Below are 25,445 nucleotides of genomic sequence, written 5' to 3'. Positions count from 1 at the left end.
CTAGCAGCTTTATAATTAACTGCCAAACCTTGGAAGCAACCAGGTTGTCCTTCAGGAAGTGAATGGATATTCATGGTACATCCAGAAAGTTAAATATTGTTCAACACTAAAAAGAGACGAGCTATCAAGCCATGAAAAGACATGGGGGAACCTTAAATACATATTACTAAGTGAAGGAAGCCAACCTGAAAAGACTATATACTGTATGATTCTAACTATATGACATTCCAAAAAGGCAAAACTACGGAGACAATAGAAGCATCAGTGGTGACTAGGGTTTAGGGGGAAGGGAGGGATGAATGGGTGGAGCACATAGGATTTTTAGGGCAGTGAAACAACTCTGTATGACACAACACCAAGAGTGAACCCCAGTGTAATCTGTGTCATTGTCAGTTCATTGCTTTATAACAAATTCACACTCTGGTGTGGAATTTTAATAGTGGCTAAAAAAATAAAAATAAATCATCTTGCAATCACATCATACATTTATAATCTCCTTCTTTTCCTTCTTTTTTCTCTTCATTCCTCTTTCACTTCTGTCCTCCCTCCAACTTCTTATTTTTCCATTGTCCTTTTATTGCTTTGCTAAACAAAAAGAGGGAAGAAGAATGGATGGATGGGTCAGTGAGTGGATTTGACACCATGACACATTTTTCTTAAGAGTATGAGGTTAAACTGTTGTTAAAAAAAAAGCAATCATCCTCTAAGCAAATAATATTTTTCAGAATATGTTATTCGCTTTTAAGCAAATGATAATTTATGTTCCATTAAGATCGGCTCACTCATTACTCTGAAACTTGAAAGTCACTATTTTATCTATCTTTACCAAGCACGATTTTCACTCTTTCTTTCCAAACTCAGAGTAGATGTCTATGTATATATGAATCAAGTGCTTTCCAGAGTCTGCAAATTAATGAGGTACCCATCCAAAGAACAATCTTTGTAAATTAAAACATTTCAACACAGAAACAAAAAAGGAAATCTCTTGTAATCGCATGCAACCATAAGATAAAGTTAAAAGCCACTTGGAATACTTATGTAATTGACAAATAGTTGCAAAGATCCTTTCCCCCTATAATATTCATATATTACTACGAAGACTTTTTCACATTGATATTTGGTTCAGAGAATCTTTGTGCTCTTCTCTTTTGTAGTATCACTTAAGATGTTCTAAGTGACCTATTATTATATTTAATTACACAGTATAATTTGTAAGAAGTTTTTCTTCAAGTGTTACTTAAAAAAATCTCAGTGTAGGTTGCCCTTTCCTCTTCCTCTTAACTTCCTCCTATATTAAAACTAAATGTCCCTTCATTCTGTCAATTTAGTGTGAAGAGCCAGAAGGAGTTGAGCACATTCATTTTAGCACCGAAGTGTGGCTAGAAATTCTCATGGAAAAGAGGAGAACATCTTTATTGAAAGACATAGCCCCAGTTCTTCTTGGTAATCTTTGGCAATTCTTTGCAACCCATTCTGGTTCAAAAGAGGAATTGGCTTTCCCTAAGAGTATTGTGTTTGTTAATATCAAGTGTTCAAATAATTCTTCATACCAAAAAATGCTATCCCATTACATTTGCACATTTCTGTTCTGTGAAGGTTTGTGCAACCAGCTCCAACTTGACAAACATCGACGCATTAAAGAAACTTTGAAATAGCGTGATATAGAAATCAATGACCTATTTTACCTACTTTTTTCACTTTATTTCTCATGACAATATTTACAAAGCCAAAAAGAATAACGTAATGAACCCCACTGTGCCCTCCCATATCGCCCAGCTTCAACATTTCATTAGCATGTGTCCAGTCTTACTTTGTTTGTATCCCTAGGCATGGCACTGCACACACACATGATTAATTTAAAAACAATACCATACATCATATATTGTATCCATAAGTATTTTAGGATGTACCTCTTAAAAAGCAAGACATTGTAGTTTTTTATTTTTTATTTATTTTTTTCTTTAAATTTTTATTTAAATTCTAGTTAGTTAACATATAGCACAATATTAATTTCAGGGGTAGAATTTAGTGATTCATCACTTGCATATAACACCCAGTGTTCATCATAACAAGTGCCCACCTTTATACCCATCCCCCATTTAGTCCATCCCCCACCCACCTCCCTTCATCAATCCTCAGTTTCTTCTCTATCATTAAGAGTCTCATATGTTTTGCTCCCCTCTCTTTTTCCCTCCCATATGTTCATCTGTTTTGTTTCCTAAATTCCACATATGAGTGAAATCATATGATATTTGTCTTTCTCTGACAGTTTTTTACTTCACTTAGCTTAATACTTTCTAGCTCTATCCACATCATTGCAAATGGCAAGATTTCATCCTTTTTGATGGCTGAGTAATATTCCATTGTATATTTATACCACCTCTTCTTTATCTACTCATCTGTTGATGGACATCTGGGCTCTCTCCATAATTTGGCTATTGTTGATAATGCTGCTATAAACATTGGGATGTACGTGCCCCTTTGAATCAGTATTTTTGTATCCTTTAGGTAGATACCTAGTAGTACAGTTGCTGGGCCATAAGATAGTTCTATTTTTAACTTTTTTGAGGAACCTCCATACTGTTTTCCGAGTGGCTGTACCACTTTTCATTCCCACCAACAGTGTAAGAGGGTTCCCCTTTCTTTGCATCCTCGCCAACATCTGTTGTTTCCTGTGTTGTTAATTTCAGCCATTTTGACTGGTGTGAAGTGGTGTCTCATTGTGGTTTTGATTTGTATTTCCCTGATGTTGAGCAATGTTGAGCATCTTTTCATATAGACACTCTGTTTTTTAAAATATAACCGTTATCATCACACACCCACATGCACACACACACCCAGACATACTCATACACACCCTAAAAATTAGCTAATCACTTAAAATAAATAACCAGTCAGTGTTAAGGCCACACCAGTTTTCTCTCATTTTTTTTTGTTTGTTTTTGTTTTTCCAATAGATGAATCAAGAGCCAAATAATATCCACACATGGCATTGGTTGATGTGCCTCTAAAGTGTCTAATGATCTTTAGCTTTCCCTTTCCTCTTTTTTTCTCACCATCTGTTGTCGATGAAACCATACCATTTATCCATTGAATCCTTACATTTTGGGTTTTGCTAATGGCATCCTCACTGTGTCATTCACCAAGCTCCTCTAATCTGCATTTTCTGAAAACCAGTAGTTAGATTGAGAGGCTTGATCTAGTTTAGGTTTGCTTTTTTTTTTTGGCAAGAACACTGGTGCTGTCCTTCCCATCTCAGAGGAAGCATGTGATACTCACTTGTAATCTTTGGTCTTTATGAAATCAGTACACTACAATTGTCCATGCTCAGAACTACTTTCCATGCCTCGATTGTCCTGCATGTGTCAGTCTTTAGTTCCTGTCTTCAGAGAACTCTTAATTCTGTCAGAGCCAAGACAACTCAACAAGGAATTATAGGTCACTGTCACAACTCCAGGGATAGTCACAAACTACCTTTGCAGTTACCAGAGGACATGATTTCCAAAGCAGTGGTTCCAAAACCTGTATGGATGACCTTTGCAATTATCTTGAAAAAATACAGATTTTCAGACTTTGTTCCAGTATATTTTGATTCAGCAGAACGAGAGTGGGACCCATGAAAGATGAGAGTGGTAAAGAGGTAGACAGGGAAGGAAAGCCAGATCCCAAAGCCATCTCCATGACTTTGGACCTGATCTGGTGGACAGTGAGGAGCCAGTGGAGTGTTTTAAGTGGAGGACTGGAAGGATGAGTGGGTGGGAGCAGGGGAGATAGGGGGCAGGAAGGGCAATGACCAGGCTGTTGCTGTCTTCCAGTAAGATACAACTGTGGCCTGAAGGACAAGGTGATGACACTTGGGATGCAGAAAAGTGGATGGATAGATATACAAGAGGTAGAATCAGCATGGCTTGTCATTCCACTGAATGAGAGCTGAGGGTGGTAATGAAAGTTGTATCAATGCCCAAGACCTGGTCCTTAATCTTCACGGTGAAATCTGGTATTAAGTATATTTGTGAATTTTACATTTCTACATGTAACTCATGGTATCGAAATAGTGTTTTGTTTTTTTACCACTTCACTAATTTGGGGTTTGAAAACAGGAGTAATTGGGGTTCTCCAGAGAAACAGAACCAATAGAGAGAGTGAGAGAGAGAGAGAGAGAGAGAGAGAGTGTGTGTGTGTGTGTGTGTGTGTGTGTGTGTTTGTAAAGAGATTTATTATAAGGAGTGGCTCACACGATAATAGAGGCTGAGAAATCCCCAGATCTGCAGTTAGCAAGGTGGAGACTGGGGATAGCCAGTGGTCTGGTTCCAGTTTGAGCCCAAAGGCCTGAGCACCCCGAGAGCTGATGGTGTAAATTCCATGCAAAAAGCCAGCAGTCTTGAGCCCCGCCCAGAGCTGAACTTTTTATTCACTGCCAGCGGCAAGAAAAGATCAGTGTCCCAGCTCAGTTCAGCCAGGCCGGAGTTCCTTGAAGGGTCGGGCTTTTTTGGTTCTGTGCAGGCCTTCAACTGATTGACTGATGCTACCTGCATTAGGGAGGACAGACTGCTTTACTCAGTCTATTGACTCAAATGTTCCTCTCACCCCAAAACACCCTCCCGGACAAACCACAATGTTTGACTAAATATCTGGACAGTCAAATTGAGGCATAAGATCAACTGTGACACATGAAAAAGTGCTCAACATCATTCAGCACCAGGGAAATCCAAATCAAAACCTCAATGAGATACCACCTCACACGAGTCAGAATGGCTAAAGTTAACAAGTCAGGAAATGACAGATGTTGGCGGGGATGCGGAGAAAGGGGAACCCTCCTACACTGTTGGTGGGAATGCAAGCTGGTGCAGCCACTCTGGAAAACAGTATGGAGGTTCCTCAAAAAGTTGAAAATAGAGCTACCCTACGACCCAGCAATTGCACTACTGGGTATTTACCCCAAAGATACAAATGTAGGGATCCAAAGGGGTACGTGCACCCCGATGTTTATAGCAGCAATGTCCACAATAGCCAAAGTGTGGAAAGAGCCAAGATGTCCATCAACAGATGAATGGATAAAGAAGATGTGGTATATATATACAATGGAATATGCAGCCATCAAAAAAATGAAATCTTGCCATTTGCAACGACGTGGATGGAACTAGAGGGTATTATGCTGAGCGAAATAAGTCAATCAGAGAAAGACATGTATCATATGATCTCACTGATACGAGGAATTCTTAATCTCAGGAAACAAACGGAGGGTTGCTGGAGTGGTGGGGGTGGGAGGGATGGGGTGGCTGGGGGATAGACACTGGGGAGGGTATGTGCTATGGTGAGCGCTGTGAATTGTGCAAGACTGTTGAATCACAGACCTGTACCTCTGAAACAAATAATACATTATATGTTTAAAAAAAAAAGTGGGAAAGGAAAAACGAAGGGGAAGAAATCAGAGGGGCAGACGAACCATGAGAGACTATGGACTCTGAGAAACAAACTGAGGGTTCTAGAGGAGAGGGGGGTGGGGGGATGGGTTAGCCTGGTGATGGGTATTAAAGAGGGCACGTACTGAATGGAGCACTGGGTGTTACATGCAAACAATGAATCATGGAACACTACATCAAAAACGAATGATGTAATGTATGGTGACTAACATAACATAATAAAATAAAATTAAAAAAAAAAAGGTTAACTGTGACAGAAGCCATTCTGCTCACCCCAGGTACAGGTGCAGTGGTAATTTTACCATTTGTTGGGCTTTTGGTATTCTAATATCAATCCGAACTACAGTCCCACCTCACGTGCCATCCTAGCAGTAAATCAGTAACATCTGTCATCTCTCCAGCTCCCTTGCTCATTTACAAGGTGTTTGGGGCTTGACAAATTCCTAACAGAGATTCTCCAACTCTTTCCTGTTTATGAAATAGCGTCAGATGAAAGTAACGCAGCACAGCCCAAGATGGCAGGCTTAAGAGCTGTGCCCGCTCTGTTCGTGGAGTTCAGTATAGAACGTTTTTCATTTCCCTGGTTACTTTTAAAAGCAAAATGAAATGAAGCCTGAACATTTCAGTGCTAAACAGCTGGAGGGTTGTTCCTACTCTCCTCCTAGATACAGCGAGGCATCGCTATTTGTTTTCTTTTATTAAATGTCTCATTGCCTCTGAAACAGAAGTAGATATTACAGTTGGCATGGACCACAGGAGCCTGCAGCAGCAGCTCACTTCTCTGTCGCCCATACCTGGAGCTAGCTTGCCTGCTTGTTCGGAGACAGATGTCAGCTTCAAGTTGCTATTGACCTTATTGTTTACTCTGCTTAAGTAAACATCATTTTAATATTTTCTCATCTGCCACCCCTTACAGCTTACATTCATGCTGTGGCACAACACGGGGGAGAAGGAAAGGTCTTTTAGGCTGAGCACTTAATTAGCTCCCAGGCCCCAGGGGGAAGCATCGGATAGAAATACAGCTAAAAGTAGGGTAAAGAGTAGCCATACCTGAGAGACAGCCATTGATGATCAAGAAAACATTGACCATCTTCTTATGAGGCCCATGTTACTAAAATTGTTTTGGGGGGCGGCGCCTGGGTGGCTCAGTTGGTTAAGCATCTGCCTTCGGCTCAGGTCATGATCTCAGGGTCCTGGGATCGAGCCCCACATCGGGCTCCCTGCTCAGCGGGGAGTTTGCTTCTTCTTCCTCTGCCCCTCCCACCCCACTCATGCTCTTTCTCTCTCTCTCTCTCTCAAATAACTAAATAAAATATTTTTTAAAAAATTGTTTTGGAATTAATGACTATTTTGAATCATGTATATGATAGTGACATGTTTGTATTGTTAATTTCTGCTAGTACCCCTGTTTATTCAGGTACCCTTGCTGATGTCTACCCGAGGCTGTTTTTCTTTTCTTTTTTTTTAGAGATTTTATTTAGTTATTTGACAGAGAGAGACACAGTGAAAGAGGGAACACAAGCAGGGGGAGTGGGAGAGGAAGAAGCAGGCTTCCCGCAGAGCAGAGAGCCCGACGCAGGGCTCAATCCCAGGACGCTGGGATCATGACCTGAGCTGAAGGCAGACGCTTAACGACTGGGCCACCCAGGCGCCCCCCAAGGCTATTTTTCTTTTGCCCCAGTATATACATCATCCTCGGTGTAAATAAAAGAATGGCCCCACAGTGAGGTTCTTAGTCCCTTCCTGGCACTGTCAGGTGACCACATTGTCATTTAGCGCTCCCTGACTGTGTTGTTTTAAATGCAGTCACCATCTTGTTAAGACTCATTGGAGGAGGAAATTTCTCATACAATGAGGTATTATTATAAAATAAGAGAGTAAACCATGATATAAGATATAGTTACACAGATTTAATTATAGATTATATTATACAGATATAGCTATAGTTATATAGTTATATAGGTATAATATAGAAATAAGGTCTAGATGTATATGGAGATGTCAATTATAGATATAATTCAATACTGTATATAGATATATAGGAGTATTGTAATAGAATAAAAGAAAAATCCGTTCTTATTGTGAAAACATAAAACACAGGAGTTTCTGGAAATAACGGTAGCCATTCTGGCTCATTGCTGCGGAGCTGCCACAATCCAGCCCCGTGGATGTTGGCTAAGAGGTGGGGCAAGCTGGGAGCTCATGGGTAGCTCTTTATCTTCTGAATGCTCTGGAATCATTTTGACCATGAACTCACTTAGGCCTGTGCGTGAGCCACAGTCACCTCTGTCTTATAGCCTAAGGTGGCAATAAAACTTGCATTTTAAATCCGTTAAAAATGCTTGTTTATCAAACACCACTCCCCCCATTACCCTGCTCCCCAGGGTGGTCAGCAGGCACCACTGAATGAAGGGCTCCCTCTTCACGGCTAAAGCTGGGATCCCCCTTAATCACCACCAACCCCAGTCCTGTCCCACAGCTGTTGCGTGTCCCCTTGACTCTCCCATGATTCTGGCCATGGCCGTGGAGAACAGCCCCACTGTGTGCCGTGGCGCCTTGGGCTCTCTCCCCGTTTCTCCCTTCAGGCTGCAGCCCACAGGTTGGACAGAGGTGTGGGGCCTGCAGGTGCCTCCCAAAGTGAGACACAAAATAGGGATAAATGTGCCTGCTTCCCATCCTTAGGGATGACTCAGAAGCACATTCTACATGTTTCTCAGAGGGTCCCCAGCAGGACCGAGTGCTGCCCTGGATAGTAACCTGAGTATGCTCAGCCCTGTACTACCTACCTCCTTTCTCCACTCTCGCTTTCCCACCCCTTTGCCTCTGTGACCAAAATCATCTGAAAATAATCTCCCTCCATCTCTGCTTTCACAGGATCAAACGGAGGCAGTGCCCAGAGGTAATTGCTCTTGTGGTTGGGCATATATCCCTTCTAAGCATTTTTCCAATGAGAGAGAGAGATTTTAAAACTTTTTTTTTAAATCAGTGTCAGTTATGGATATGCTCAAAGAGTTCTACTAGGCTTTTCTGGAAAGCAGTCCTCTGCCTTTGGGCGTACCTTACATTCCCTTTTCCCCAGCAGAACCCTCGCGATACCCTTTGGTATTTTCCTACAGACTAAAATTGCATTCCTGGATTGCTTCTTTCTGATTTTTGTTTCAATGTGAGGTGCTATCTGGTAACATCCCACTGTGGGGGATGTTAACACCCGCCTCCACCCCGCCATCCTCCTAAAACATGTGGGGACAGAGCCACCCCTGCTCCACCTGCCCAGCGGGGTGTCAGGATGTGTAAGAGTGCAGCTCGTGTCTTTGCTCAGGTTATTATGTATCCATAACTTACCTCAGCTTCAGATACTTGGTCAGTTGTACGAATCTTCTGGAAGCTTCTTGCCTCTTCTAGTCAGAGTGAGCCACAGGTACTCTGGTCTTCCATCTCCGTCATCCTTTGCTCTCTCTTGAACTGTTTCCCCTGCTTCCTGTGCCTCATGTTTTTCCTTTCTCAGTTGACTCCCTGATTGTGATGGAGCATGTCTCTAGTTGCTTCCTAAGAGAGCATATGGAAGAGGTAAATTTCTAGAGACATTTCTGAACATGTCCTTCTTCACCCACACACCGGCTGGGTGTATATGTTAGTTGAAAACCATCTTTCAGAATTTCAGGGGGATTGCTTCATTGTCTTCTACCCCCAGTGCTGCTGTGAAGCCGTTCAAAGCCATTTTGATTCTTGGTCCTTTGTGTGTGACATAATACTTCTGTCACCCCTACCAAAAGCTTGTAGGGCCTTCCTATGTCCCCAGGGTTCTGAGTGTTCATGGTTCCACTTTGGTGAGCAGCCCCTCAGTTCTGCGGGACACTCCACGTGCATTCTCTGTCTCACATCCTTCATTTCTAGGTGATTTTCGAGATGATTTCTCCTGTTGTTTCTTTCTGGAATCCCGTTTGTTTGTGTTGAACCCCCTGGTCCAGTCCTCCTTGAATTTTCCTGTCTCCTGTGTTTTCCATTTCTTTCTGTCTCTCTCTCTTTCCTACCACCCCCCGTTCAGTTGGTCCTTCTCCAGAAAGTGTTTGAGAAGCACTGTGCAGTGTGATCCACCCCATTCTTCCTTCCCTTGTTTTAATATTGTGCTTCTTACTTTTGCATCTCCTAGTGGTGTTACAAACCTAAAGGCCTAGCCTCTTACTTCCTGAACTAATCAGTTATATTTATTTCCATTGACTTCTATACAGTTCCTCTTCATTCATTCCCTTTGTTGCAACAGCCTGAAAGACGTATGCAAAATTCTTGTGCATCTGTGTATTTTAAGAACCATTTTCTCTGTCCAGTCTCTCCTAGTCCTCTGCTCACTGTTTATATCTACATTTGGGAATCATCCTTTCTCTTTTATAAATTTGAATTAGACTTTCTCAAAGATGCTTCAGTTCCCTTAGCTCCATTTATTTAGATTTGTTTTCCAAGAAATTGTGCCTTTTTTTGAGAGAGAGAGGGAGGGGAAAAGAGAGGGGGAGATGGGGGGAGGGGCAGAGGGAGAGGGAGAATCTTAAGCAGGCTCCACCCACCTCCAGCGTAGAGCCCAACTCGGGGCTTGATTCCACGACCCTGAGATCATGACCTAAGCTGAAATCAAGAGTCGGGTACTTAACCAACTGAGCCACCCAGGCGCCCTGTAATTTGTGCTTTTCCTAAAGGTGCTCACTGTGGCCTTTGCCAGTGAACCCCTGTACTGTCCTTTCACTGCTTTTGAAAACTGTATTTTTATTTTAGAATTCAGGTAGTTACTTTTTTTTCCTTTGACGATCCCTTTTTTTTTCCCTGTATGTGTCACTTAATATGTCATAGCAGTAATGAATTATATGTTGCAGCCCTTTGAAACAATATTTGGGAGAAAGAAATGGGTAAGAACATGAATTTGTTCCAATTTCGCACTTTTTGTCTTCATTGTTTGCCTGTCTAAAGCTCCCATCCATTTTTAGGTAGACTCATTTCTGTTCCCAGGAATTCGCTGCAATGCGGTTACATTTACATATATTCATTCCAGGCAACCAAAAAAAAAAAAAAAAACCCCAAACTGAAGACTTTGTCTAATTTGTTTCCTAATTGAGATCACCTGTTTCATATTATTTATAAATAAAATTGGGAAAGTGATGCCAAAATCAGGAAAGCAGTTGTTAATCAGAGTTGAAAATGGCAGTCAGTGACGCCGTCACCTTTTTCTCAGTGGATTTTGTAGCTGACTGGAAGCAAACCCTCAGTGGATTGCAGGGTTTTTATTTCAGAGCTCTGTGGATGAGCAGCAAGAAGACCGTCTGCTCCAACCGTCTCCATAGGCTGGGATATCTGTGCTTTTCGGTATCTGTTGCTGCTGATTCACCTTTTCTTTTCCATTTATAGTGCTTATCTTCCAGTTGCCAAAACTGCCTTTATTTGCAGTTTCTGACTCGAAAGAATCTGGGTATATCCAAGTAATAGCTCAGTCAGTACAAACTGACATTTCTTATTTTGCAAGGCAGTTTCCTCGTGGCAGAAACTGGATGTCAAATTAGCCCAAATGAGCCCATTATTTCTTAGATTAAATGGTCCCATAGTTTTCTCCAAGATCTCCCAGCTGGAGCAATTTCCCTTTGATCTGTGAGATCTTCTTTCCACGTTTTGCCAGTCCTCCTTTTTAACTCCTACCACACTGCTTTCAGAGCCTCTCAGCTGAGAACAATCTCGAGCGCTCAAGGTGTTGACGACTCAAAGGCTGGTGCTTACATGGGTTCAGGTTCATTTGGCAGTTACCAGAACCAGACAAGAGGACACAAGGACGCCCCGCTTAATCCACTGCCAAACCAGCAACATTCCCAACTTCTCTTCTGCAGCAACTTCTCAGATTTGAAGAGGTGCCAAGACAGTTTGAAGAGTTTCTCAAGTTTGGCTTTGGAGCATAAATTAAGATTTGATCGACTTCTTCTCTCTAGTGATTTAGTAAACTTCTCTTGTTCAGAGAGAAGCTACTATATAAATCTGTGAAATTTTGCTGCAAGGGCAGGTCCTAAGGAGAGAAAACCCAGGCTTCTCATTGTTCATTAGGACTTATTAATGTTACCTAATATTCATTGTATCGAGCACCTGACGGAGAGTCTTTCCTGAGCAAAGTGCTGTGCAGGAGGTACATATTTTCAGTGTGTATCTTTATTAACTTAGATGCTTCAATGTGTGGTTGATATCTGGTGAAGGAATTTTTAAAAATCCACAACTATCCCATCCTTTTTTAGAACTAGGTTATATTGGAGAAGTTTTGGTCTGGCTTTTCTCCCTGCCTTCCCCTTTCCCCAACATAGTCAAGCCTCCATCATTATCCCCAGTGAAGGGGATCATTGGTGCGGATAATCCAAATCCCCAGCTAATCCTCTCTGTGGGGTGGGGTCACAGGCCCACCACTCAGGGCCATAGGCTTCATCACACCTGGGGCATGACCATGGCTCCCTCCTGGGACATAGGGCAATGTGTGGACACTGAGGAATAACTCCCAGGGCAGGAGGATAATCTGCAAGGCAAATAGTCCCACAGGGATCATCAGGAGCCCCTAGTCCAGGAACAAAAAAGGGGCAGTGTGTCTTCCCTCCTAGGCTCAAGAGCTGACCCTCTTGCCCTGGAATTTAGGGACTCATTGGTATTCGGTGATGGTCCAGTCCAAGGCCAGCCTGAGAAAACTTGCCATCAATATATAAGTGACCTCAGATTAGACATTAAAGGGGAGGATGGTTCTGCTCAACCACAGGCATAGACAGTAAAAAGGAGTAAGACAGTCATTCAGGGTTCCTGAAGCATCACACTGCATCCAAGTGCTTGGCTCCTACTCAGAGGGAGACCTTGAGAGACCAGTAGTTAATATGCAACTACTCCTTGATTCTTAAGCTTTTGGGGACCTAATTCTTTGAATTTGAGTTTAAGTACATTATAGCCAAGACGGGTACCGTACAGCAAGATTCTTTCTCATTTGAAAGTCTGTCAGTCAAATTGGTCATTTGGAGCAGTCTTTCACTCTCAGAATGTCAGGAACCTCTTTGAAGGTTTATACAGGGCAAGAAGGAATGATGAGCTGAGAAACAAAGAATAGTTCTTTTTTCCCCCCAGATGGCATTTTCCAGAATCTCAGTATCCAACATGTATCTTAAAATGAGCTTTGGGGGCATCATTAATTTACCTGGTGTAGCCTAGATTTTTAAACTTACGATTACGATTCCCCATTTTGAAAAACCCATTAACTCTTCCTTACTTTAAAGCAGTTTTTGAGGGGCACCTGGGTGGCTCAGTTGTTAGACGTCTGCCTTCGGCTCAGGTCATGGTCCCAGGGTCCTGGGATCGAGCCCCGCATCGGGCTCCCTGCTCGGCGGGAAGCCTGCTTCTCCCTCTCCCACTCCCCCTGCTTGTGTTCCCTCTCTTGCTGTCTCTCTCTCTCTGTCAAAAAAAAAAATTAAAAAAAAAATTAAAATAAAATAAATAAATAAAGCAGTTTTTGAAATGAAGGGTCTGCCAGTATCTGATATGAGGTGACTTTGGAAAGAAGCCATTCCAGACTTGCTGTCTTCCACTTTCCTTTGAAAGGGAAAACATTAAAGCATTAAATACTTCCACATTTTAAGCTCACGTGTCTCTAAACATCTAAAAGGGAAGAAAATGAATATATCTGCAGATTAACTCTGTGAGGACAAGGCTGTGTAGATAATAATGTCACCTACTTAAATGCATGCTGTGAATTGGGCTCTGCCCCGAACACCTCACAGACACAGCTCATTTCATCTTCTGATCTAAAAAGGGATATAATCAGATGAAGAAACAGGTGCAGAGGAGTTCAGGGACTTAATCCGAACCCCAGTGCTGTAACGTCCCTGTGCCCAGCGTGGTGGCTGCTGCATGACTGGGTTTCCCGGGTTGTGGCTTGCAATGCGAGGTTTGGACTCCAGCAGTCGTGTGGCCCACATGGCCAGCTGAGCCTCCAGGCTGCTCTCCCACCCTCCCCGCCCAGATGCTGAGCCAGCTGAGTTGCTTTGCCTCTGTGTGGAGCTGTTAGCAGTCCCTTAACCCAAATCCAGTAAACAAAAGTCAAAAAACCAGAGCGAACCCTGGAAACTACACTTTTCCCACAGAGTCCATCCTTCCATATTTTGCTTCAGCTGAGTAAGGTTGAAAGTGGGGCCTGTCAAACCTGGAAGTGGTTGGCCTGCTCCCTTATAGCTGCCATGCCATTGCTTGCAGCTCAAGATGCAGCCTCAGCTCCTTCCCTCCATGAGCCCAAAAGAAGGGCCTGGTATCGACTTGGGTTTTGGAGAAGAGCTCAACCAGCTTCATAGTCTGAGCAGATTTAGGGCTTTCTATGTGGCCTTTTTTTGTGGGTCCTCCCCCTCAGCTTGCTGGTCTACCAGGCTGGTTGGTCACGATTACTAAAGCTACGCTCAGTACCCCAAGCAGGAATGCCAACCTGTAAAAATTGAATATCACATGACTTTAAATGCACATTCCTTATAAAATTTTTAAAGCTCGCTGGATTTTATTAGAATATGTGAGCCAGACTGAGTATATTAAATTTATGAGTCCAATTGATGCAGTACCATAATAATTCAATACAATATGCTTATGTCATTAAGCTCATAAAGAAGATTCTCTGAATAGCTGTAATGAATAGTTCCGATTCTGTAATCACAGACTAACATTTTCACCCTGATGAATTTTAACTGGGAGCTCTCAGAATTCTCTATAAAATCAAGAAATAAATGCCATATTTCAAATGATGACTACTTATTTCAAGTATTTACTTTAAAACCTAGGATGGATAGAAAAGAAGTACCTGCTAAGACAGAATTATTCATTAGAAATACTAAAGAGGTTGGAAGAGCTTAGCATGAAGTAGAATAGGACTGTAATTTATGGCTAGTCATAAATTATAAATAAAAACCAAAGAGACTTTTCTCCTTCGACTAATTTCATTGACTCCCTCATCTCTTACCTTCTTCCCACACACACAAATTTTGGTTATCTATCACCATGTAATAAACTACCCCAAAACTTAACTTCCTTAAAGCAATTACCATTTTATTGCTTATGATGCTATGTTCTAGAATTTGGGCAGGGCTCCACTGAGTGGTTCATCTTTTCCAAGTGTCAGGTATCAGGTCAGGCCACTTACATGGCTGCATTCTGATCATGGCGCCACTAAGGACTGGGCCTGGCTGGGGCTCCGGAGCCTGCCCGGTGACTTCACTGTCAGCTTTACCTCCAGTGTGTTCTCTTGGTGAAAACAGAGCACAGGCTCCACCCAGACGGCCTGACAGGATCCAGGGATCAGAGAGAAGAGACACTGCCGGAGCACAGTGCAGGACCCCCAATGTGAGTACCAGTAGAGAGCCGATTTAGCGAGCAGTACATTCCAGAAGTGTGTCCCCCACACTGAATGGGCCCCACATATGCATGCATTCCAGTCATGTGGACTCTTGGGGAGACTCCAAGTTATGCATCCTCACCATGACGCTTTGCATGTGCTCTCCCCACTGCCTGGAATAGGCTTCCTTCAAGTATCTTCTGCCAATATTTTCTCCAGTCTGATTCTTACTCATCCCTCACCTCTTGGCATAAATGTCACCAGTTCCCAGAACTAGGCTGGGTGGCTTTTCTATGTGCTCCAATAGCATCTCATTCCTGTTTAGAATATATAGCCTTATTTTAATCAGTGCTTTACCTATCCAACTCCCTGGAATGCCTACACATTACTCAGGGCAGGAACTGATCTTATTACTGAATCCTCAGCAGTACTGGCATGTAGAAAGCTCTCAACAAATATTTGTTGGGTGCATGCATGAAGTTTCAAGAGAGAAAAGCCAACAAAGAACAAACCTTGTCCAGTCCTTAGAAGACAAGTAGGATTTAGATGAACAATTCTGAACAATGAAAACATGATGCAGGGCATCCCAGGCTCTGTGTCTGTTTTATTCAACATTGGACACCCAGTGCCTGGCCCACTGCTCCTGTTAGAGCAGGTGTGTGGTAACTGTGGTGGATGGATGAGTTGCTTGAATCAAACTGTCCTAATTTCATCAGAGTGTGGAGGACATTTAGGGGCATGTCAGGAAAGGAACCCAGTATTTTTGATCCAGTGGAGACAAATTTTAGGATTCCTAAATAGCCAGGGAGAGAGGTGTCAACTAGAATTTATGACAGTTTGAAACCAGGAAGCCTTGAGTGAGTGAATATTGACCCTACTGGGTTGATTCATGACCCATGGCCAGTGGTAACCAGACCTCTCTCAGATCTAGAAATATCCCAGCATGTCCCCATCCTGGCTTGATCTGTCTTCAGAGCCCATCAGTCGACGAATTTTCCAAGTGCTGCAAGGTAAATGAAACCTATAAGTCTTAGTAGACTGGTAATTGTCTTTAAGCTGCCGCCGTGGCTACCAATGGCTTCTGGAAAGGAGGAATTCCAGCAAGCTGTCTTCCCTGTTAATATGTCGCAGTGGAAAGGTGGATAAGGCCTTACTACATTTTTAAAGCACATTTAATAATTAGCCTTAGATTGTGAAGTATGTTAAAATTTTGTGACATGAAGGGGCTCTACAGCAATGAGATGGCTGGGGAAATCAGAAGGCTGGGCGGTACATGGCCATGAAGTACGCGGCAGGCTGCGGTTACAATCATGAGCCTGTATGACTCTATTATACAGGCTCAAATGTAAACCTGTATTATAGAGTCTTATGTTTTAGAATATAGACTATTCTAGAGTCTACAATAATAGACTATAAGCCCTAGTAAAGCAAGCTTTTTAGCAACCTAAAATAGTCATTACTTTATCCCCCTGGTAATTAAAATAGAAGGAAAGGAACCAAAAAAATAAGGTAAGGTCTTTTGAATGCTTCTGAGGCCCTACTCTCATTCCTGTGTGTCCTCTACACATATACACACACACACAGTGGCAAATTCTGAGGGCCCCTGTGAGCATGGGCTCAAAAGAGGGCTGCGTTTACATTTACTCCTTACATTTCCGGCTTAAGGGATTATACCTTGTGAATTATATTAGGCCATCTGACTTTCTCCTGAATTTGAAGAGCCAGCCATTTGTCATCCTCTGTGGTCTGTTGATGTGGGCTGAGTCACTGCCTCTTGGGGTCTCAGTTTCCTCATCTGTAAACAGGATATGCATACCTTGTCTTCCTCCTCCTCAGCATGTCACAGGGGTCACGTGAGCTCATGAACTGGGAAGTGCTTTGTACAGAGTGCCTGCAGACCCAAATCCAGGTTCAGGGCCCTCCTCGTTCCCCTTCAAGTCCTGCTCTTCCCCACACAGAGCCCTGCACATGCCGGCCTGGCTCCCTTGTTCACACTGTTTGCCGAACGTGGATGCCACTCCATCTTCCCTCCTTTCTAGACCTCAGACCTGAAAGGAAATGGCTGCAAGATGGCAGGGGCCGCACTATTTAGCCTCCTGCTCATCTCCCAGGTTTTTGCCTGGATGGACTGTAGAGCACATGGTCAGTCCCAATGACCCGACGAGCATTTCATCCAGAAGCTCCAGACTTGAAAAGAACAGCCCAGCAGAGGCTGTCTTAAGGCCAGCTTTTAGTTTGGTTGTTTCAGTAATTTAAGTACTTTCCTTTCAGCTAGAGCGGAGACTGAAATTGTATTGTAGGTCACACGTGAATCATGTTAACAGAATGACCTTCATCAAGAATGAAATAAAAATGAAAATAGCGTGTAGCAGCACATTATATTTTCAATTTTTTCTTCCCGATGCAGTGTATTGATTGAGGTACCAGGCTAAAGCTTTAAAATAATTGACTAAATTCTTGCTGAATTGCGCTGTATTGCTGTAGGGAGTGTGTTTCACCTTTCAGAACTCATTAACACAGCCAATAGACCATATTAGCCTGTGTTTTGGTTCAAAAGATTAATAATGTTTAGTTGTTCTGAAATGGTGTTGGAATTTTGAAGATTGGCCTGTGTGTATATCAGGGTTTGGGGCAGGAACTTTCCAGGTTAACCGTTGGCTGGGGATGTACCACGAGGATGCACTGACCCATCTGAAATGTTATTCACTAAAGCCTCCCTAGATGGACCTTTTCCTAAGAGTGGGTGCCCTGGGCAGATCTTGATCTGACTACAGACCAGCCCCCCAGGAGCTTGGAGATGGAAGGTTTCCTCTGACCTGGACTCGTGCCTGCCACCTGCCTACCAGTGCATCAGAGGTCATTGTTAGTTAACTTGTTTGCAAACAGAAAATTACTGTGGCCATTGTCAGTGAATGGGAGTGGCAAGACCAAAGGCTCTCCTGCAGCTGGCCCTCTGTCAGCGTTCCCTGAATTTCTTACACTTGAAAATGCCCTTGGGCAGTGGCTCTGCAATCTGGAAGAGATCGATTCCAGCAGACTCCAGGTGGTATCTTCATTCGCTCTTTGGCTGTGGGGGTGCCTGTCCCAGAATATGAACGGGAAAGGTTCACCTGTCCTCTGCCCTAAGTCAGCCCCAATAACCAATCCCTAAAGAAGGGAAAGATATTTTTTCAGAAGGGAATCTGAGTGCTGTTTGGGAAGGAAAAAGGAAGCAGGGCAGTTAAAAAATGGCCCAGTGCCCACCAAGGCTCTAAGGAAGATAGGACGGAAGCATGGGCACAGCTACATTGGACTCCATATAGATGAGTGTAAGCATCACAGCAAGTGTTTTTCCCATTCCCGTGTTTGTAAGGAACATTATTAGCTCTAGAGAACCCAGAGCCCCTGGTCTCTGTGAGAGCAGCCTCAGGCCTGGGAAAGGCAGCATATCTGGCTCAGTGTAGATGGCCTTGCCCAGCGAGAGATGGCAGTGCTCAGGAGATGGGGGGCCCAACAGGAAAATAGGGGATGGTAGACTCTGGACGGCAGGCTGGTGACTGAGACCTAGCCTCTGGGGCTGGAAGATGTGGATGTGCATTCTGGCACTCCCACCTCTATGCTCTGTGACCTTCAGGGCATGACTTAAGCCTCCTGGTCCTCAGTTTCTACATCTAGAAGATGGGCATAGTCATGGTCCCTACTTTATAAAGTTGTAATTGAATGAGATATACCATGAAAAGTTCTCACTATGCCTGGAACACTTCGGGCTCCTGATAAGTGGCTCTCTATGGCAGCTGGTCAGCGTGTTGCGTGCATGTGGGAGACAATCCTCAGGAAATATGTGGAAGGGTCTTGGCAGGTATGATTTGAAGAAAAGGACCACTTTGGAAAGAAGAGGTCAGGAGCCTGGTGTGGGTGTCTCTGGCAAGCTGTATGTCCCTCGTTCTTCCTGTGGTCTTTTGGCCTCTTCTTGAAAAGCTCCTGGTCCCTTACAGGATTTTGTCTTGTTTGGGGGTAGGGCACATGCCTGTTTAATGCTTTGTTTGGAACAGACCCAGGCAGTCCCATCTCTCCTGGTTACTTCTACCCCCTGCTCACTGCCCCCTACATGGACTAACTTTAAAAAAACAGTAAGATACGCCTGCAGACTGTAGAAGAAAGGCACTTTCTGGAATCAAGGTTCTCTGCTTCAGTACTGAAATATGCCTTCAAGATCAGCCATCTAAACTTGACTTCCTGCAAGTATTGATAAGAAAACACCTTATACTTTAGTGCTGGTCCAAATAGCAAAAAGTAAATTACATAGATAAATGTCTCATCTATTTTTTATTCTTAAATCTTTTTTTTTTTTTTTAATGCCAAATGGATAAATGACTCCCGGAGCTTGGTCTCCTACGTTGTTTTGCTATTTCCTTCTCTCCCCTGTGTCTTCTGTGCTCCCTCCATCACAACCCTTCCTCTGTCGTCCTCCCCCAGCCAGCCCCTCCATCTCTATGTGGCCCCCACCCTTTCCCACCCTCACTCATACTCAGACCCTCAGAGCCCAGACCCCTTCTCACTCTGTACTGTGGGTTTGCAATCTTATTGAAAAAGGATTTGGCTTAATCTGACTTTCATCCTCCATCTACCCTGGGCGAGGCAGGGCTGAAATGTTGCACAGCCGCAGGGGCTGCAACTGCCCGTTCGCAGTGGCCCCGATCGGAGCGTTTAATGAAGTCAAGACTTGGGTGAGACACCCACGACCAGGGTGGGCAAGGCTTGCCGGCCTTCTGCGGTCCCTGACAGCCACAGAGATTTAAATATGCCTGGTTTTTGTTTCTTTTCTTTCTTTCTTTTTTTAATGGAGAAAATGCCATGTGAAAGAAACAGAAATTGGAGATTGGATTTCACAAATCCTTCTCCTTCTTTGCCCGTCTGACCCTGATAAGCCACTTGAACTCCTAATGTCCTTCAATTTTTGTAATGCTTTTTTATAAAGTGAAATGCCCTGGGGATGCAGCGTGGCTCTCCTGGACTTATTTTTCACATACCGGGAAGGGCTAGACAATAAAAAGGGGATTGCTTTGAAAGGAAGAACTTTCATTTTCTCCCCTCAGCCACAGATGCTGTAGAAAACATTGTGAGCACAAGCAACAAAAATGACTAATGTAAATATCTGTGTCTTTAAATATGTATTTTACATACAATTATAATGTATCTATATTAAATAGATATATAGTAGAGTTCTAGCTCACTGGCTGATCTTGGCCTGAGCCTAAAATCCTACAGGGGAACCGCTTTACTGGAGAGACCCATAAACTTGATTCACTGGACACCATTGAGTGGAGGCACATTTCGTCCCTGAAGAAGAGCTCAGACGGAAGAAGCACACCAGTCACCGCCGCGTGCCTCTCTGTGAAAGGCAGCCAGTGGGCATGTTCGCACACGGAATACTATACAGCCGTGACAATGAACACACTGTAACTATACCCAACAGGGTGTATGAGTCTCACAAACATTGTGGTAAAGCCCAGCAGCCAGACACGAAAGACAGGGTCCTGTGTGATTCCATTAATGTGAGCTTCAAAAACTGGCAAAACTAATCTATGGTGGGAGAAGCCATGATAGCGTTGTCCTTGGGGAAGGGATTGTGAGGGAGAATGAGGAGGGCTGCCTGGGTACTAGCAGTATTGTCTTGTCTTTATCTCGGTGCCGATCACACAGGGATGTCCACTTTTTGAAACTTCACCAGGCTGTGCATGTGTGCTGTTTTCTCTGTGTACACCTCAATTTTTTAAAGATGAACTCCTCAGAATTAGTCATCGGGGTTCCTTCCAAGCAACTTTTCCCAAGTTCAGCAGTGTGTCAGGTGTGGTGGGGGTTCCAAAGAAGAATGAGCTGCTGCCTGTGACCTCAAGAACCTTCTGGAAGTTTAGTTCTGTCTTCTGTCCCCAGCCCTACACCTAGTCCTTGGGTTTTGTCATTTGCCAGAAGGAGTTTGGCCAGCCCACTGCCAGCATGTGGCTCTGGACACGGCACCAAGCCTACCATGCCTCACTCAGATACCTCTGAGCACCTGAAGCTCAATGCAGAGAATACAATCAAAGCATTTCTTTGGCCAAGGAAGCAGTCTATGGAAAGGGAGCCCAGGCTGCCTGATCCTGCCAAGCAGAGGTTGGTTTTGCAATGTAAAAACTCTCCTGTAATGTTTGCAATTCACTGAATGAGATCCTTCTGTCTCGAGTTTCCATGGAGACATGCTAGTGAGTTCATTTAAAGAAAGACACTACCTGCACCTAGTTTACTGTTCTCTTGATGGTGGTATCCTGGCAGGGAAGGGCTCTCCAGTACTTTCTCTTTTTCTTCTATTTATATTTTTAACTTTGACTTTTCATTGTACCCTTTGGGCTCTAGTGGCCCTTTAAAGCCCCCCACCCCCACCTCGTGAACTAATGATGACAGATGTTGGTACCCGGATGTGAATACCTTCCGTTCTGTCGTTCTGTCGGAACTCATCTTGAAGGCAAGTTGGTTGTGAGCATTAAATGCAGCCTGTGGGAGACCTTCAGCCGGGGGGCCGCTCCGGAGCTCCAGAGGTGACGGCCGCCTGGCTCTGTGCATGCTTTAGACTGTGAGAGAGTTGCAGCCCCACCCTCCAGGTCTGTTGCTCTTCGCAGCTTCCCTTCCCCCAGGAAAGTTGAAGTCTGGTTCCCCTTTGCCTCTGATGCAAATAAGTCCTGGTGTAAGATCTTCAATTTTCAGCAATTGGTTTTGGCACCTTCTTGCCTCCCCCTGATTGCTCTTTCAAGCTCCTTTCCTGAGAGATTACTGTGAGGCCAGTAAGTTAGGTATATTGAGCAAAAAAGACAGAGCTGAGTTAAAAACCCTTGTTTTTAAGTCCCCTCTCCTTATTAGTAGCCTTGCTCACTTCTGCAACGGGGTCCTCACCCGAAAATGGGTTTGACAGTAATAAAAGCAGGTAATTCTAGGCAGAGTACGATGACAACATAAAATTAGGTGAGTTCAGAAATTTGGGGGCATGGTGCAAGGTTTTGTTCTCGTGCTTTGGGGACGGCTTCACACGGGTATGGGTGTGTCAGGACTCCTCAGATTATCCATTTGAAGAATGTGCAAAGCTGCATCAGCAAGAAATGAGAAGATTTTTAGAAACCATAAATTACTATACGTGTTAATGATTAATAATCCTCATTATTATGCTTAAGAAAACAGCAGATGAATTTTCCTCCAGCAGAGTGTCTTGTTTCAGAAGTAAATTTCAGGTTGGCAATTCAGAGAGGAGGCCGAATTCCACTTCTCTGAGCCAGGGTTTCTCCGTCGTGGCACAATGACACCGGGAACGCAGTAATGCTGGCGTGCGGGCTGTCCTGTGCATCGTAGGATGCACCTGGATGCACCCCCCTCCCTAGAGGGACAGTCAACCGAAAACGTCTCCAGACACTGCGGGACGTCTTCTCTGGGGCAAATCACCCGTGATTGGGAACCCCTCCTTCTAAGGCCTCAGCCATGTTTCACAGACAAATTTCTTTGTTACTCAAAGTCTGTAATTATTATGTTCAATTTCAAGGTTTGTCATAGGATTGCTTATATTTTTGAAACAAGCTGAGACTGTAATAAAGATTTAGGCTTACCCACCCCACCCCTGCCCCCTGCATTCGGTCCCATTCTGTTATAAATAACATTTGCCTGACCTGAAATATTTTAACTATTTTTGTGTGTCCTGTTTTCCTTTAATACATCCTGCCAGCAGCCGTGTCTGATTCCATCCCCAGCATCTCGGATCCTCGTCCCAGACATGCTTTGCTTGCAGGTGCCAGAGAAAGCAGCGAACGCTGTGACACACCACGTGCAGCGGGGTGGGGGGGGCAGTGCAGGGGGTTCAGAGCAGTTAATCTTAGTAAGAATCTCTTTTCATTGATTGATTATAGGCTTTGCAAAATGATTTGTAAATATTAGTACTTGGAACTGACCCGCTTGTCCCCAGTATTTCTTTTTCCTTTAGTTTATAAGAAGGATCCAAAGCAGACAGTGATGGTACCATTTAAAATGCTAGTCAGCAGCACATTTAGCATTGTACAGATGGCTGGCCTTTTTTTTAATCAGCTTTCTATTTAATAAGTAAGTTGAGGGAAAAAAATAAGCAAGTTGGAGGGAAACGACTTGTTAAAAAATAGGATCTTAACTAGTGCCGCTGTTGCTGTAAAGCAGACCCCTTCCCCACCCCCCCACCCCCGTGCCTGGCACCGCATTGGCATTTCTTTGGGCATTGTCTGCAGGTGGACCCGAGGCCGTGTTGCTCTGAGTCCCAGAAAAGTCACCTGCGTCATGGAGGTGGTGGCAGCCTTCCCTTGGGTGGGTCTGGTGACAGCCAAGGCCACACACATTCCCATGTGCTGTTTCTAATGACAGCAACAGCTCTTTCAAAGTGGGTGGCGAGTTGTTTTCTGGAATTTCTTCTCTCCTTGACTCCACCCAACGACATCTAACCCATGTTTTGGCTCTTGTCTCTTCCTCAGAAATACCTCAGGGACTTTTTCAGCGTGATGCTCCAATCCGCGACGTCCCCCCTGCACATCAACAAGGTGGGGCTGACCCTTTCCAAACACACCATCTGTGAGTTCTCGCCGTTCTTCAAGAAGGGAGTCTTTGACTACAGCAGCCACGGGACGGGGTAGAGCTGGGGGTGGGGGGGATGGAGGAACCACCAATGCAGTGCCTTCTCGTCGAAGGGGCCCTCCCGGCGCAGGGCGGCCTCCCACACTTGGTCCGAGCCTGCCTCCTCTGGTGGCACCCAGGCCGCCTCGCCAGGGCCTACTGAGTTCCTGAACCTGGGACTGGCATGGTTCGCTTTGCTGACGGGGACCCCAACGGGCAGCTATTGCTGGCCCATTGCCGTTGAATGTGGCCTTTTCCCCATAGTGCTTCCTTCTCGTCACAGCGGAGTCTGCCCCAGAATGGACGTGGCTGGGTTGTCTCAGGCTCTCTGAGCCCTGCCGGCCCAGGACCTCCCCAAGTGAGCGGGCGGCTCACCAGACCTCCCTTAAATGACTGTCATCTGGTTTCCTCTTCCACCAAAATATATATCTTATTTTTTTATATTCCTCCCATGTGGCTGGCTACATCCCAAGAGAAGCATTTTAAACGATTTCATTGTATTTTTTTTTCTTTTTCCCTCATTTGAGTCAGAACTTTTGTACAATACCTAACCACCGATGTTTACACAGAATTTCATATTCTGCAAAAGGGAATTTTGGTCCAATCATGCCTGGAATCTTCCATGCTTGACAAATTGGATGTAGGTGACATCACTTAAGACTTCTATAAATCCATACAAATAGGATATTTGTTTAATCTTGAATATTTGAGGAAATTTCCCAAATGTAAATGGCTACTGTGCATTCTTGAGCTTTCTCCGCTAAGCACAAACAAGCGCATAGCTGAATGCCTATTTTTAAATATTTTTTTTTCACATTTTTTGTTACAGAATCTACTGGATCTTTGGCTGAAAGACTAGAATTTACAGTAGTTTATTAATGATCCCTTAAATTACTCAGGACTTAATGTAGCATTGCACATCTATGTACAGTAAAACTGCTTTGTTTTACTAAAGAGAAAAATGGGAGTAGACAAAATATAAATGTCGTATATATGGAAATGTATATAATTCTACCTATAGATTTATATATGTACACACGCCTGTACCATAGTTGTATCAAAATATATAATCGTTCACACCAAATTTATTAAAGGTATTTGCTTTTTCAAAATTTAAATTGAGCTGCTATCAGTATTAAATGAAATTATAGAATCTATCCTGTAGCTCAGTTTATTTTAAGTTTGCGACATGATCATCGCTACTGGTCTGTTTAAAAATTTATCTAATGTGTTTGGAAAGATCCGTAATGTATAATTTAGCATTTGTGTTGCAGAAGATGCCTTCGGGGTAACATTTGAAGCCACAAATGAATGGGGTAACAAAACATGTTTGCATTTAGTCTTCTAGAAAATGCCTGTGCAACTAAGCTCTCCAATCTGAAAAATATGTTTAAAGATGCAATTATCCCAATAAGGGGGAAAACTATTATTACACTAATTAGGTGTCATAGTTTAACATGAAAAAAATGACGACTTTAAAAAATTGCTACAGAAAGACTTGCTTTTGTCTGCAGCGGTGATTACAGGCATAGGTTTAGAGGCAATTACCACCCGAGAATTTAAACGTAGAGATTAAAGGATAAAAGCTGGGAGATAATAATTAACCAGAGGTCATTTATTTAAAAGGAGTCACAACACTACGGATTGTCCCTCATTTGTTGAGTAAACCAAATGGCTTTCTTCAGCGGACTAGATAATCTGTCCCCTGCCCTTTTTGACCTGTACCCGAGGCCAGGCTCGCATTTCACTGAAATGACACAGGATACAGTAATAACGTGGTAAGAGTAAACAGACCTGTGTTTGTAAGAAGTGCGGGAACCAGAAGACCCTTTGATTCCAATCCTCATCTTAATTGACTTTTTTGCTTCTGTTTAGAGTGTTTTTTCTGATGATAATTACATGGGTGATGATTCTGTGGTGCTGAAATTTTGAATGTTGCACAATACACAGAATTATTTCCGAGTTGAAACAAATCCAGCATTTGTTATAAATTTCTAAAACATCATATTTCAAATTGATCCTACAGTGGT

General features: G+C 43.5%; 1 protein-coding gene across 4 annotated transcripts in view; it reads left to right on the top strand.

Moving 5' to 3' along the window:
• Positions 1-25,234, top strand: part of KIF16B (kinesin family member 16B) — a 298,817-nt gene extending 273,583 nt beyond the window's left edge. For 3 of the 4 annotated variants that reach the window (XM_032419796.1, XM_032419795.1, XM_032419800.1), the window contains one exon: positions 23,277-25,234. In XM_032419796.1, the coding sequence (XP_032275687.1) occupies positions 23,277-23,435 (159 nt within the window). In that variant the 3' untranslated portion in view covers positions 23,436-25,234. The remainder of the gene's footprint in view (positions 1-23,276) is intronic. The other variant, XM_032419797.1, reaches the window with a different exon arrangement.
• The last annotated feature ends 211 nt before the right edge of the window (positions 25,235-25,445 follow it).

Source organism: Phoca vitulina, unplaced genomic scaffold (assembly GCF_004348235.1).
Source record: "Phoca vitulina isolate PV1807 unplaced genomic scaffold, GSC_HSeal_1.0 scaffold22, whole genome shotgun sequence".
NCBI classification, from domain to species: domain Eukaryota; kingdom Metazoa; phylum Chordata; class Mammalia; order Carnivora; family Phocidae; genus Phoca; species Phoca vitulina.
The sequence above is the reverse complement of the archived record's forward strand: the minus strand, read 5'-3'. Positions and strand labels throughout refer to the sequence as shown.